We start from the raw sequence: 15,006 nt of genomic DNA, 5'->3' as shown, positions 1-15,006 counted from the left end.
CCATAATCGACGAGTAAAGGTGCTGATCTAGGAACAGGTCATCCATCTCCATAATCGTATTAAAAAAGATCAGCTCTCTGCTCTGAGACACTTTATGCGCGACCCCCGATAGGCAAAAGCCAGGGGTCACAGTGGATGTTTTGAAATCTATTGATATTGTTTTGTTTTTCTGCATTCCTTTTATGATTTGTTATTTGCTTGCTGTAGTGGTGTGACTCCTCATGACTCAGCATGAGCGTGTCTAGGTATTTATTCAGGCGCTTGAGAAAATCATTTACCCGTGTCCTGTCTGGTCAAACCCCAGAGAGACAGGGATGGGTGGAAAGCATCATAACAAGTTATTCATTCTATCCAAACACCTCACTTGTTAAAGAGGCAATCAGCAGTTGAAACAATAACAAAGCCTTCTCCCCAACACTGTTTCCTTACAAATCAGGGAGATGGGGCTGGAGAAAAGTAACCTCTCTCAAATTCAAAGACAGGGCTATGGATGCAAGGACTGACTAGTCATGATACGAAACTTGTCATTTTAATCATGTTTTTAGCCTATACAGTGTTTGTTTACAATTACTTTCTTTACAACACATTGTCATAAAACATTATATTTTGGGTTCTGATGGGATACACATGTTGAACTAAGCTTACGATCCATTTACAAGTTATATTCTTCAAGAATAAATGGGTACATATTGTAAATGTATAAATCCAAAAATGGATGTAGCAACTGCTGATTGCCCCTTTAAGTAAATACACAACAGTAGTGTCTTTGGTCATAATGTGAATAGGGGCTCTATTCAATCAGATCTGCTTTTGCCGACATCCACATAGCAGTTGCTTTGACGGTGTCTGTGGTGGAACTGTGTTAGGGCTGTCAAATACACAACAGGCTTTCTGCATTATCAACTAAAGCAGACATTGCCATTGACATAAATCCCATGCAGCCTTGTTTACAAATTTGAACACTGGAATGTGAGATGTAATCTACACCTCCATTAGGAACACTGTAATGTGAGATGTAATCTACACCTCCATTAGGAACACTGGAATGTGAGATGTAATCTACACCTCCATTAGGAACACTGGAATGTGAGATGTAATCTACACCTCCGTTAAGAACACTGTAATGTGAGATGTAATCTACACCTCCATTAGGAACACTGGAATGTGAGATGTAATCTACACCTCCATTAGGAACACTGTAATGTGAGATGTAATCTACACCTCCATTAGGAACACTGTAATGTGAGATGTAATCTACACCTCCATTAAGAACACTGGAATGTGAGATGTAATCTACACCTCCATTAGGAACACTGGAATGTGAGATGTAATCTACACCTCCGTTAAGAACACTGGAATGTGAGATGTAATCTACACCTCCATTAGGATGATAGAAAACCTCTATTTATTTGAATTATTTTTTAATTTTAGTGTAATTATTTCTATATAGTCTACACAAGGGTTCCCTAACTGGCAGCCTGTGGACAGAATTTGGCCCCCAGGTGTTTTTATTTGGCCCCCCAAATTTCTTAGCAAAAAAAAAGAAAAAAATATTTATTTGTATTTTTTTTTATTGTTGGACATAAAACACCAGGAAATCATCTCAAATGTATTTTAATTTAAGAAATCTGTTCCCAAGTATTCCATGCATAATAGAAAGACACCTGATCATTTAACATAAGCAAGGTTTGAAATGATTATGCTTTAGTAAAACAGTATATCTGTTTGGGCTTCTTGCAGTCAATTTGAAGTCTACAAATTGTGACTGAATCTAGTTGATGATCCCTGGCCTACACTTTCTCGTTCTGAACTTCTAACGCGAGTGGGGTCGGGTGTGTGGCTTTGTGACAATGATCGCAAGAGCAGCTACTCAGTGATTTGATTTGATGGGTCCAATGCAGTTCCACTACCTCTGACACCAACAAAACATCTGCTATGCGGGTGTCTGCTATCTCTGGTTAACAGCTGATCTCATTGAATCTAGGTCTAGATTATGGGAACATTACAACAATTGTTTCAAAATATGAGTCATAAAAATTTTAAGATAAGAGTTTTAAGAGACGATTCTGTGCAATTGATTCAGCGAGACATTTTCTGATAACATATAAGGCATGATACCAACTAACTTTTAATTTAATAGTCCCTGCCCTGTCTATGTTTCTTTTTTTCATTCAGTATTGCAGGGTTGCTGTTTACTGGTTACTTTAGTGCATTACTGTAGGTCTGCTTCCCGTTGTGCTTTTAGGTGGGATGCCATTTTACAAAAATGGGACCCCGCAAAAAACATGTTTTAAAATACGGCAATTTGACTAATTAAGAAATACTTTGAGCAATACAAATACAATTGTGTGTACTTTATGTTTGTATTCTTATCTTTTAGTATTTCTTATTATTGTTGCATTTTCGAAAAGGAACCTTCAAGGAAGCATTTCGTTGGACGTGTATACCATGTGCATACCATGTGTATACCATGTGCATACCATGTGTATACCATGTGCATACCCCTTTATATAGGACTAATACAACTTCAAACTATTGTCTATTTTTGGGTAATTTTTTTAACCAAAATGCATGAAAATAGAACTGTAATAGGACACCTATCCACCACGGTTCTCAAGCGGGAGATAAACTAAACTGCGCAGAATAGTATTAGTAGTTTGCCTAATTTCCATATTTACACATATCATGCTATACCTCCCTGCCCAATCCTCACATCCCTTTCCCTCCCTTTCTCCTCCCTCCCCTTTCCCTTCATCTTCCCCTTTCACCCCCCCCCCTCACACACCACTAAACCACAGATGACATAACAGTTTCCTAGATGAGAGCACTCTAGTCTCCTCTCTTTTATGCGTGACATTTCATTATAGTTAATTGATCATGTCAAACCGGTGTGTTTAGTACTGGGCAGGAACTAAAACCTGCAAACCTCATACTTGTGCTCTGCTCACTCAGAAGTACAGTAAACGGTACTGTACTGTTGACACCCGTGGAGGCTGGGTGGGAGAAGCTATAGGAGGACTGTCTCATTGTAATGGTTGGAATGGAATTCATTTAGCTCAGTTGGTAGAGCATGCCGCAAGCGCCAGGGTTGTGGGTTTGATTCTCATGGTGGACCAGAATGAAAAAAAGTGTTCAAATGTATGCACTCACTACTGTAAATCGCTCTTAGTCTGCTAAATGACACAAATGTCAAATGTAAGCATATGGAAACTATCTTCCATTCCAATGAGGCCGTCTTTCTATAGCTCCTCCCACCAGCCTCCATTGGTAGATTGATATATATTCCCAGGCACCATATCTCTATAAACAGGTTTATAGTGGGATTACAATCTGGCCCCTCCTGTACATGATGTTCTAGGAGCAGACAGACTGGTCGGGACAGGAATAGAGCAGTAGATAATCCCAATCCCAGTTGCATTCTGGGTCCCCATCTGATGCATCTGCTCTGTCTGCCATCAGAGGGCGTTGGAGTCTAATTAAAACTGGTTTGGTGAGACTAAAGGGACTTTTTTGGCACGCAAACCGACTAGCCAAAATTTGAAACGGATCCTTGCTATAACACCAGCCTTAACCAAACCCTTAACCCTGAGTCTAACCTAATTAGAACCTATTCTAAAAATATAGATTGGTTTGCATGTTAGAAAAGTCCCTTTTAATCTCTACCGATTAAAACCTGTGACATGTGGAGTGGGGACAGCACATGAGAAAGGGTGGAATAAATGACCTCTACTAGCCACCGATACAAATTGTTTTCACAGTTGATAAGGCTATTAGGTTTACCTCTGTGTATCTCATTTGAATGACATTCAGAATACCAAAAATACAGTATTTGTGATCTAGCAGATACGCTTATTGTACCTGTGTGCCGTCTTTGCATCATTGAACTATATAACCATACTGTAGACCTACATATTGTCTGTCACATACGGGGCATGAAAGTGCATTATTGTGGGTTAACTGACCAGTAGTGACAATTTTCACAATTTTGCATTGCAAGCCATGCTAACAAGTTACAGTACACAATTATACACAAATACAATAAACACCGGTAAACAAACAAAATATTATATCGTCTTGACTTGGTTATAATACAGGCGTGTTGAAGAATGATGATGGAAAGAATTATTCCATACAGGAATGTTTGTGCGTCATCAGAGTGTATGTTTGTACATCAGAGAAGTCCTGCAGGTGATATTTTGATGAATTGTCTCTCACATACAAAGTGTCTCAGTGAGCACATACTATACATAACAGTCCCTTCTAGGCCCCAAGTAGAAGGGATGTGTGTTATACACATGTTGCAGAAACGTATCACTTTATATGGGGATTTTTACACCTGCAGCAACCCGTCACTGACCCATCATATTTTTTGAAATGGTTGTTTTTTGCACTGCATTGTTGGGGAAATGGCTCGTAAGTAAACCTACAGCTGTTGTATTCAGTGCATGTGACAAATACAATTTGATTTGACCTATTCAGGTTCAAAATTCTGGGAGAGTTTTTCTGGAAGAGTCCGAGGTTTACAATTTAAGAACATCAACATGCAAGAACAAACAAAAAAAAGCTAAGCTTGCGTTTCAGTAAGTCAGCAGACGGACAGAGTGCGAATGCAGGGAGCATGATGACCAAGAGAGACTGTTTCGTCAGGGCACGAAGAGAGGAAGATGAGAAGGAGGACATCAGAAGGAGAAGAAAAGCAGGAAGAGGCTTTGAGCAAAGCGTTTATGGGATACCAAGCGACTCACTGGACAGATCCGATCCGTGGTTTTACTGAGTAACACTGATAGTTCTAATAATAGTCCTACCGTCCGGCAAGATGCTTCATATTTAAAACAAGCTGCAGTAATCTCTACACAGCACATCCTTTCACTTCCCCTCCCCCGTCACACACACACACACACACACACACACATACACATACACATACACACAGGGGTATGCAGACGCAGGCGCACACACACACGGTTGCTTGGGCAATGTATGACCAGACACTTGTAAGCTCCCTTTTCTGAATATTCACCAATAACCTGCAGACGCAAACCTGTCACTGGATCCTCTTCCGCCCTGCTGTTCCCTCTTTGTTGACCATGGGGCGATAGTAAGGATCCAAGGCTCATAATGGACACAGAATCAGTCTGAAAGACCGGGAGCCATAAAAGCAAAAAAGTTGGATGTCCACACAATAGTCAATTGGTGGTCCTCATTGGTCAGCCCCAAGTTCCATTTATTCAAAATGGAGTCAAAATATGCCTTTGCTGTAGCTCCCATGATGCCTCTTTCTGGCTAGGGTCAAAGGTCAGTGGTGGTGCATCAGAAAGTCTGATTGGTCAGTGGTGGTGCATCATGACGTTGTCGTCGTCCGCCGTAGTAACCATGGCCACCGTTCTGACAGTGGAGATCTTCTTCACGGCCTTCTGGAGGAGCAGCTTGAAGTCCTTGATCTCCTGGACAGACCTGGAACACACAAAATACAAGAAAGAAAGAGAGAGAGAGATTTAGCCCAGAGTGTGTCCTTCTAACAGTGGCTTACACTAGGGGTCAGTCAGTTCCAGGCCTCGATGTCCAGCCGCAGTACTGCTGGTCAGATTCAGACCTGGGACACCAAGCGACTAGACTCACTGGTGACATTTAAGAATACATCAAAGAACTATCAGGGAGAAGCAGTACTGTGGACCCAGTTATGGGTTCATACATTTCATCAAACACCAACTCTGTTCAATATCACATAAACAGTATAATGGTATTGGCATCAAATGATAAATATGCATCTACGACACAAAAAGTTAGTGAGTTTTCAGGAACAAAACTTAAGGACAAGCATAGACAACATACAACATATAAGACCGCGTAACATACAGTACAAACAACAACATATAAGACCGTGTAACATACAGTACAAACAACAACATATCTGGGATTCCACACTGTAGACAGCAGTCTATCTAGGCAGCTCACTTAACATAGTAACTATATAGTAGCTACTTGTCCCAGCTCACTTAACATAGTAACTATATAGTAGCTACTTGTCCCAGCTCACTTAACATAGTAACTATATAGTAGCTACTTGTCCCAGCTCACTTAACATAGTAACTATATAGTAGCTACTTGTCCCAGCTCACTTAACATAGTAACTATATAGTAGCTACTTGTCCCAGCTCACTTAACATAGTAACTATATAGTAGCTACTTGTCCCAGCTCACTTAACATAGTAACTATATAGTAGCTACTTGTCCCAGCTCACTTAACATAGTAACTATATAGTAGCTACTTGTCCCAGCTCACTTAACATAGTAACTATATAGTAGCTACTTGTCCCAGCTCACTTAACATAGTAGCTATATAGTAGCTTCCTGTCCCAGACAACATATTAACTATATGGTAGTTACCTGTCCCAGCTCACATATTAACTATATGGTAGGTACCTGTCCCAGCTCACATAACATATTAACTATATGGTAGGTACCTGTCCCAGCTCACATAACATAGTACCTATATAGTAGCTACCTGTCCCAGCTCACATAACATATTAACTATATAGTAGCTACCTGTCCCAGACAACATATTAACTATATGGTAGTTACCTGTCCCAGCTCACATATTAACTATATGGTAGGTACCTGTCCCAGCTCACATAACATATTAACTATATGGTAGGTACCTGTCCCAGCTCTCATAACATATTGAATATATGGTAGGTACCTGCCCCAGCTCACATAACATATTAACTATATGGTAGCTACCTGTCCCAGCTCACATAACATAGTAACTATATAGTAGTTACCTGTCCCAGCTCACATAACATATTAACTATATAGTAGCTACCTGTCCCAGCTCACATAACATATTAACTATATAGTAGCTATCTGTCCCAGCTCACATAACATATTAACTATATAGTAGCTACCTGTCCCAGCTCACATAACATATTAACTATACAGTAGTTACCTGTCCCAGCATACTTAACATGAACTATATAGTAGCTACCGGTCCCAGCTCACATAACATATTAACTATACAGTAGTTACCTGTCCCAGCATACTTAACATTAACTATATAGTAGCTACCTGTCCCAGCTCACATAACATATTAACTATATAGTATCTACCTGTCCCAGCTCACATAACATATTAACTATATGGTAGGCACCTGTCCCAGCTCACATAACATATTAACTATATGGTATCTACCTGTCCCAGCATACTTAACATAAACTATATAGTAGCTAGCTGTCCCTGTCCCAGCTCACATCACACATTAACTATATAGTAGCTACCTGTCCCAGCATTCTTAACATTAACTATATAGTAGCTACCTGTCCCAGGATACTTAACATAAACTATATTGTAGCTACGTGTCCCAGCTCACGTAACATAGTAACTATATGGTAGGTACCTGTCCCAGCTCACATAACATATTAACTATATGGTAGCTACTTGTCCCAGCTCACATAACATATTAACTATATAGTAGCTACCTGTCCCAGCTCACATAACATATTAACTATATAGTATCTACCTGTCCCAGCTCACATAACATATTAACTATATGGTAGGCACCTGTCCCAGCTCACATAACATATTAACTATATGGTAGGTACCTGTCCCAGCTCACATAGTAACTATATGGTAGGTACATGTCCCAGCTCACATAGTAACTATATGGTAGGTACATGTCCCAGCTCACATATTAACTATATGGTAGGTACCTGTCCCAGCTCACATATGAACTATATGGTAGGTACATGTCCCAGCTCACATATTAACTATATGGTAGGTACCTGTCCCAGCTCACATATTAACTATATGGTAGGTACCTGTCCCAGCTCACATATTAACTATATGGTAGGTACCTGTCCCAGCTCACATATTAACTATATGGTAGGTACCGGTCCCAGCTCACATATTAACTATATGGTAGGTACCGGTCCCAGCTCACATATTAACTATATGGTAGGTACATGTCCCAGCTCACATTGTAACTATATGGTAGGTACATGTCCCAGCTCACATATTAACTATTTGGTAGGTACCTGTCCCAGCTCACATATGAACTATATGGTAGGTACATGTCCCAGGTCACATATTAACTATATGGTAGGTACCTGTCCCAGCTCACATAGTAACTATATGGTATGTACATGTCCCAGCTCACATATTAACTATATGGTAGGTACATGTCCCAGCTCACATATTAACTATATGGTAGGTACATGTCCCAGCTCACATATTAACTATATGGTAGGTACCTGTCCCAGCTCACATATGAACTATATGGTAGGTACATGTCCCAGGTCACATATTAACTATATGGTAGGTACCTGTCCCAGCTCACATAGTAACTATATGGTAGGTACATGTCCCAGCTCACATATTAACTATATGGTGGGTACCTGTCCCAGCTCACATATTAACTATATGGTAGGTACATGTCCCAGCTCACATATTAACTATATGGTAGGTACCTGTCCCAGCTCACATAGTAACTATATGGTAGGTACATGTCCCAGCTCACATAGTAACAATATGGTAGGTACATGTCCCAGATGTATCAAGATCTCTGCCCTCCCAGGGGTAGTTATGATAGGATCAGGATGATTTGCTCTATTAAAAAACACAATAGTGCTCTCATACCAGTATATTAGCTAACATTATATTGAAATACTCAGAATCAAATCTTCACATATCACTGTTTACAAGTGGAACTTAGGCCGGGATTGAATCAAATCTTCACATATCACTGTTTACAAGTGGAACTTAGGCCGGGATTGAATCAAAAGTGCATTGTCGAAAACGCACCTTTGATTGAATCTCGGCCTTAAACTTGTAAAGTAGAAGAACTGATTTGATCAGTGACCAACAAATGAATATGAACGGTGTTGGGTGGTAAACCAAACCAGGTTAGATGAGTTTTATTTATTGAACCTTTATCTAACCAGGCAAGTCAGGTAAGAACAAATTGTTATGTACAATGACTGCCTGGAAAGTCCCAAACTACAGCAAGTAAAAACGTCACCAAACAAGTAATGTTATACATTTTCCATGCATAACATTACCTTATGTAATTCAGTTATTCTTCTTTGTAAGCTGTTGCAGTTTCTCAGCTTTTTTCTTCTTGTACCTCGCTATCTCCTCCATCTGCAGGCCATGAGCCATTTGCCTGTGGAAAACGAATCGGACACAGAGGCAGGATCAACAAGAAAAGGCACAGATAGTGGAGGAGGGAGAGCGGAGGGAAGGGAGGAAGGTGTTCCTTACCCTTTCTTGAATTCAGGGGGGACGGGGAGAGGTTTCTCAAAGTTGTCCTTCCCTATGAGCCAGTAGGTCTCCTCTGTTCCTCCTTTTCCCTATGGAGAGGAGAGAGTATAGGAGGAAAGGATACGAAGAGGAGAGAGTGAGAGACAGAGAGTTCAGTAGGGAGCTCTAGAGAGTTATTGGTAGTTCTAGAGAGTTATTGGTAGTTCTAGAGAGTTCTTGGTAGTTCTAGTGAGTTCTTGGTAGTTCTCGGGAGTTATTGGTAGTTCTCGGGAGTTATTGGTAGTTCTAGAGAGTTCTTGGTAGTTCTAGGGAGTTCTTGGTAGTTCTAGTGAGTTCTTGGTAGTTCTAGAGAGTTCTTGGTAGTTCTAGGGAGTTCTTGGTAGTTCTAGGGAGTTCTTGGTAGTTCTAGGGAGTTCTTGGTAGTTCTAGGGAGTTCTTGGTAGTTCTAGGGAGTTCTTGGTAGTTCTTGGTAATTCTAGAGTTCTTGGTAGTTCTAGGGAGATCTGAGCTTACTGTATGCAACATGATGGTGGTCCCAGGTGTAGTCAGTCTTTTGTCTCTTACCTTCAGGTCAGTTTTGCCTCTCAGTTGCACCTTGTATCCTGCCTTGAGTTCCAGCAGGATTTTAACTGTGCTGTTATGGACATGGATTCTGTAGGCTGCAAATATAGGCGGCAGGACACTCACAAAGTCAAGTTCACATAGACACTCTCTAGAGAAGCTTCATGGCTCTTTCATGCACCCACGACAAGCCCTAAACTTCTTTAGAATGAACATAAGCTAGAACAGTGCATATACAGAGCCTTCAGAAAGTATTCAGACCCCTTGACCTTTTCAACATTTTGTTACGTTACAGCCTTATTCTAAAATGGATGAAATATATATTTTTCTCAGCAATCTACTACACAATATCGCATAATGACGAAGCGAAAACGTGTTTTTAGAAACTTTAGTAAATTAATTTTACAAATCTAACAGAAATACCTTATTTACATTAGTATTCAGACCCTTTGATATGAGACTCGAAATTGAGCTTAGGTGCATCCTGTTTCCATTGATCATCCTTGAGATGTTTCTACAACTTGGAGTCCACCTGTGGTCAATTTAATTGATTGGACATGACTTGGAAAGGCACACACCTGTCTATATAAGGTTACACAGTCAACAGTGCATGTCAGAGCTAAAACCAAGCCATGAGGTCACAGGAATTGTCCGTAGAGCTCCGAGACAGGATTGTGTCGAGGCACAGATCTGGGGAAGAGTACAAAAGAATGTCTGCAGCATTGAAGGTCCCCAAGAATACAGTGGACTCCATTATTCTTAAATGGAAGAAGTTTGGAACCACCAAGACTCTACTGAGAGCTGGCCACTTGGCCAAACTGAGCAATCGGGGGAGAAGGGCCTTGGTCAGGGAGGTGACCAAGAACCCGATGGTCAATTCTGACAGAGCTCGAGAGTTCCTCTGTGGAGGTGGGAGAACCTTACAGAAGGACAACCATCACTGCAGCACTCCACCAATCAGGGCTTTATTTTGGAGTGGCCAGACTGAAGTCACTCCTCAGTAAAAGGCACATGACGACCCGCTTGGAGTTTGCCAATAGGCACCTAAAGACTATCAGAACATGAGAAACAAGATTCTTTGGTCTGGTGAAACCAAAATTGAACTCTTTGGCCTGAATGCCAAGTGCCACGCCTGGAGGAAACCTGGCACCATCCCTACGGTGAATGATGGGGGTGGCAGCATCATGCTGTTGGGGATGTTTTCCAGCGGCAGGTACTGGGAGACTAGTCAGGATTGAGGTAAAGACAAATGGAGCAAAGGACAGAGATCCTTGATGAAAACCTGCTCCAGAGCGCTCAGGAACTCAGACTGGGGCGAAGGTTCACCTTCCAACAGGACAGCGACCCTAAGCACACAGCTAGGACAACGCAAGAGTGGCTTCGGGACAAGTCTCTGAATGTCCTTGATTGGATCAGCCAGAGCCCGGACTTGAAACCAATCTAACATCTCTGGAGAGACCTGAAAATAGCTGTGCAGCAACGCTCCCCATCCAACCTGACAGGACTTGAGAGGATCTGCAGAGAAGAATGGGAGAAACCCCCCCAAATACAGGTGTGCCAAGCTTGTAGCATCATACCCAAGCAGGCTCGAGGCTGTAATCACTGCCAAAGGTGCTTCAACAAAGTACTGAGTAAAGGATCTGAATACTTATGTAAATGTTATATTTCATTTTTTTAAATATATTTTTTATTTCTAAAAACCTGTTTTTGGTTCGTCATTATGGGGTATTGTATGTAGATTGATGAGGGAACTAGAAAAAAAATCAGTTTTAGAATAAGGCTGTAACATAACAAAATTTGGGAAAAGTGAAGGGGTCTCACTACTTTCCTAAGGCATTGTATACTGCATCGTGTATTATAACTTACGCATCCCAGTGGACTCCATACGAGAGGCTGTGGTGACAGTGTCTCCGAATAGACAGTATCTAGGCATGGTCAGTCCCACCACCCCCGCCACACACGGACCTACAAACACACACACACACACACACACACACACACACACACACACACACACACACACAATAGATAGGCACTGTGTGATTTTTGTGCCTGTGCGTTCATCTGTAAGTGTGTGTAGCCCCTGTATCTCTCACCTGAATGTAATCCTATGCGTATCCGTACAGGTACGTCAGGCATGTGTCTCATCTTGAAGGTGCCCACAGCACTGAGGATGTCTAGCGCCATGTTGGATATCTCTGCCGCGTGACGATCTCCATTGGCAACCGGTAACCCTGACGCCACCATGTAGGCATCGCCTATCGTCTCCACCTACGGGTAGAGAGGAGGACGGGTGGGAAACATTTTGATTGGTCAATTAACTTCAGGTGATATATGAAGTATATACATACAGTACCAGTCAAAAGTTTGGACACACCTACTCATTCAAGGGTTTTTCTTTGTTATTACAATTTTCTACATTGTAGAATAATAGTGAAGACATCCAAACTATGAAATAACACATATGGAATCATGTAGTAACCCAAAAAAATTTAAACTAGTCAAAGTATATTTTATATTTGAGATTCTTCAAAGTAGCCACCCTTTGCTTGATGACAGCTTTGCACACTTGGCATTATCTCAACCAGCTTCATAAGGTAGTCACCTGGAATGCATTTCAATTAACAGGTGTGCCTTGATAAAAGTTCATTTGTGGAATTTCTTTCCTTCTTAATGCGTTTGAGCCAATCAGTTATGTTGTGACAAGGTAGGGGGGGGGTGTACAGAAGATAGCCCTATTTGGTAAGTCCATATTATGGCAAGAACAGCTCAAATAAGCAAAAAGAAATGACAGTCCATCATTCCTTTAAGACATGAAGGTCAGTCAATACGGAACATTTCAAGAACTTTGAAAGTTTCTTCAAGTGCAGTCGCAAAAACCATCAAGCGCTATGATGAAACTGGCTCTCATGGCGGCCACAGGAAAGGAAGACCTAGAGTTACCTCTGCTGCAGAGGATAAGCATTAGCTTTAACAGCCTCAGAAATTGCAACCTAAATAGACGATTCCCCGAGCTCAAGTAACAGACACATCTCAACATCAACTGTTCAGAGGACACTGCATAAATCAGGCATTCATGGTCGATTTGCTGAAAAGAAACCACTACTAAAGGACACCAATAATAAGAAGAGACATGCTTGGGCCAAGAAACACGAGCAATGGACATTAGACATTGGAAATTGTCCTTTGGTCTGATGAGTCAAAATGTTTGATTTTTGGTTTCCAACTACCTTGTCTTTGTGAGACGCAGAGTAGGTGAAAGGATGATCTCTGCATGTGTGGTTCCCAGCGTGAAGCACGGAGGAGGAGGTGTGATGGTGTGCTTTGCTGATGACACTGTCAGTGATTTATTTAGAGTTAAATGCACACTTAACCAGCATGGCTATCACAGCATTCTGCAGAGATATTTTATTTTATTTTTTATTTATTTTACCTTTATTTAACCAGGCAAGTCAGTTAAGAACATATTCTTATTTTCAATGACGGCCTGGGAACAGTGGGTTAACTGCCTGTTCAGGGGCAGAACGACAGATTTGTACCTTGTCAGCTCGGGGGTTTGAACTCGCAACCTTCCAGTTACTAGTCCAACGCTCTAACCACTAGGCTACGCTGCCGCCCCAAACACACATATGACATCTGGCTTGCGCTTAGTGAGACTATCCTTTGTTTTTCAACCGGACAATGACCCTACACCCCTCCAGACTGTGTAAGGGCTATTTGACGAAGAAGTAGAGTGATGTGCTGCATCAGATGACCTGGCCTCCACAGTCACCCGAACTCAACCCAATTAAGATGGTTTGGGATGAGTTGGACCGCAGAGTGAAGGAATAGCAGCCAACAAGTGCTCAGCATATGTGGGAACTCTTTCAAGAATGTTGGAAAAGCATTCCAGGTGAAGCTGGTTGAGAGAATGGGAAGAATCTATAATCAAAAATATTTTGGGATTTGTTTAACACTTTTTTGGTTACTACATGTATCCATATGTGTTATTTCATAGTTTTGATGTCTTCACTTTTATTCTACAATGTAAAAAATAGTAAAAATAAAGAAACACCCTTGAATGAGTAGCTGTGTCCAAACTTTTGACTGGTACTGTATATATAAAGGGAAATGTACTGGGCAGACCAAAGCCAAATAGGGCACTGTTAAGTTTCCCTACAGGAAGTTTTAGTAGTAGGTAGTAACTTTGCCTCAGATTCTTAGTTGTAGGGCACTGCTGATTGTCATTGTGTTGATTAAAGTGTGGTTCACATACACACACATACACTCTCTCTCTCTCTCTACCTTATAGACATCGTGGTTGCCAATGATTGCGTCAAACAGCGTGTAGAGGTCGTTCAGAAGGTCAACCACTTCGATGGGCTCGCTATTGGCTGAGATGGTGGTGAAGCCAACGATGTCACTGAAGTACAGCGTCACGTTGTCAAAGTACTCCGGTTCCACCGTACCACCCACCTTCAGGGCATTCGCAACCGTCCTAGGAAAGAGAGGGAGTGTGTGTGTGTGGGTTTGTGTGTGTGGGTTTGTGTGTGTGGGTTTGTGTGTGTGGGTTTGTGTGTGTGTGTGTGTGTGGGTTTGTGTGTGTGTGTGTGTGTGTGTGGGTTTGTGTGTGTGTGTGTGTGTGGGTTTGTGTGTGTGTGTGTGTGTGGGTTTGTGTGTGTGTGTGTGGGTTTGTGTGTGTGTGTGTGGGTTTGTGTGTGTGTGTGTGTGTGTGGGTTTGTGTGTGTGTGTGTGTGTGTGGGTTTGTGTGTGTGTGTGGGTGTGTGTGGGTGTGTGTGGGTGTGTGTGTGTGTGGGTGTGTGTGTATGTGTGAGTGAGCATCTGCGTGAGTAGTTTATCCTTCTTTATCTCCAGCTCCTCTGTCTTTCTGATCAGCTCCTCCTGTGTGTGTGTGTGTGTGTGTATATATATGTATGTATGTGTATGTGTATGTGTATGTGTGTGTGTGTGTGTACTTACGGTGGCAGCATCTGAGTGAGTAGTTTCTCAGTCTTCTGTTTCTCTATCTCCAGCTCCTCAGTCCTCTCTCTGATCAGCTCCTCCAGGTTAGAGGAGTACTGCTCCAGCATCCTCAACATGGAGTCTATGATGTTGGTCTTCCTGCCCTTGTTGATGTTCTTAAACTGGAGACAGAGACGGAGGGGGAGGGGGAGAGAGAGAGAGAGAGAGAGAGAGAGGGGGAGAGAGAGA

At 41.7% G+C, this 15,006-nt stretch overlaps 1 protein-coding gene across 2 annotated transcripts in view; it reads right to left on the bottom strand.

Moving 5' to 3' along the window:
• Positions 1 to 5,185: 5,185 nt before the first annotated feature.
• Positions 5,186 to 15,006, bottom strand: part of gc2 (guanylyl cyclase 2) — a 32,149-nt gene continuing 22,328 nt past the window's right edge. The window contains exons 21-28 of one of the 2 annotated variants that reach the window (XM_031791795.1): positions 14,776 to 14,939; positions 14,101 to 14,293; positions 11,913 to 12,087; positions 11,683 to 11,781; positions 9,820 to 9,914; positions 9,256 to 9,344; positions 9,054 to 9,157; positions 5,186 to 5,454 (exon numbers count right to left, since the gene is read on the bottom strand). In XM_031791795.1, coding sequence (XP_031647655.1) covers positions 9,064 to 9,157; positions 9,256 to 9,344; positions 9,820 to 9,914; positions 11,683 to 11,781; positions 11,913 to 12,087; positions 14,101 to 14,293; positions 14,776 to 14,939 — 909 coding nt within the window. In that variant the 3' untranslated portion in view covers positions 5,186 to 5,454; positions 9,054 to 9,063. The remainder of the gene's footprint in view (positions 5,455 to 9,053; positions 9,158 to 9,255; positions 9,345 to 9,819; positions 9,915 to 11,682; positions 11,782 to 11,912; positions 12,088 to 14,100; positions 14,294 to 14,775; positions 14,940 to 15,006) is intronic. The other variant, XM_031791794.1, reaches the window with a different exon arrangement.

The sequence above is a fragment of the Oncorhynchus kisutch genome, linkage group LG16 (genome assembly GCF_002021735.2).
Source record: "Oncorhynchus kisutch isolate 150728-3 linkage group LG16, Okis_V2, whole genome shotgun sequence".
NCBI classification, from domain to species: Eukaryota; Metazoa; Chordata; class Actinopteri; order Salmoniformes; family Salmonidae; genus Oncorhynchus; species Oncorhynchus kisutch.
The sequence above is the reverse complement of the archived record's forward strand: the minus strand, read 5'-3'. Positions and strand labels throughout refer to the sequence as shown.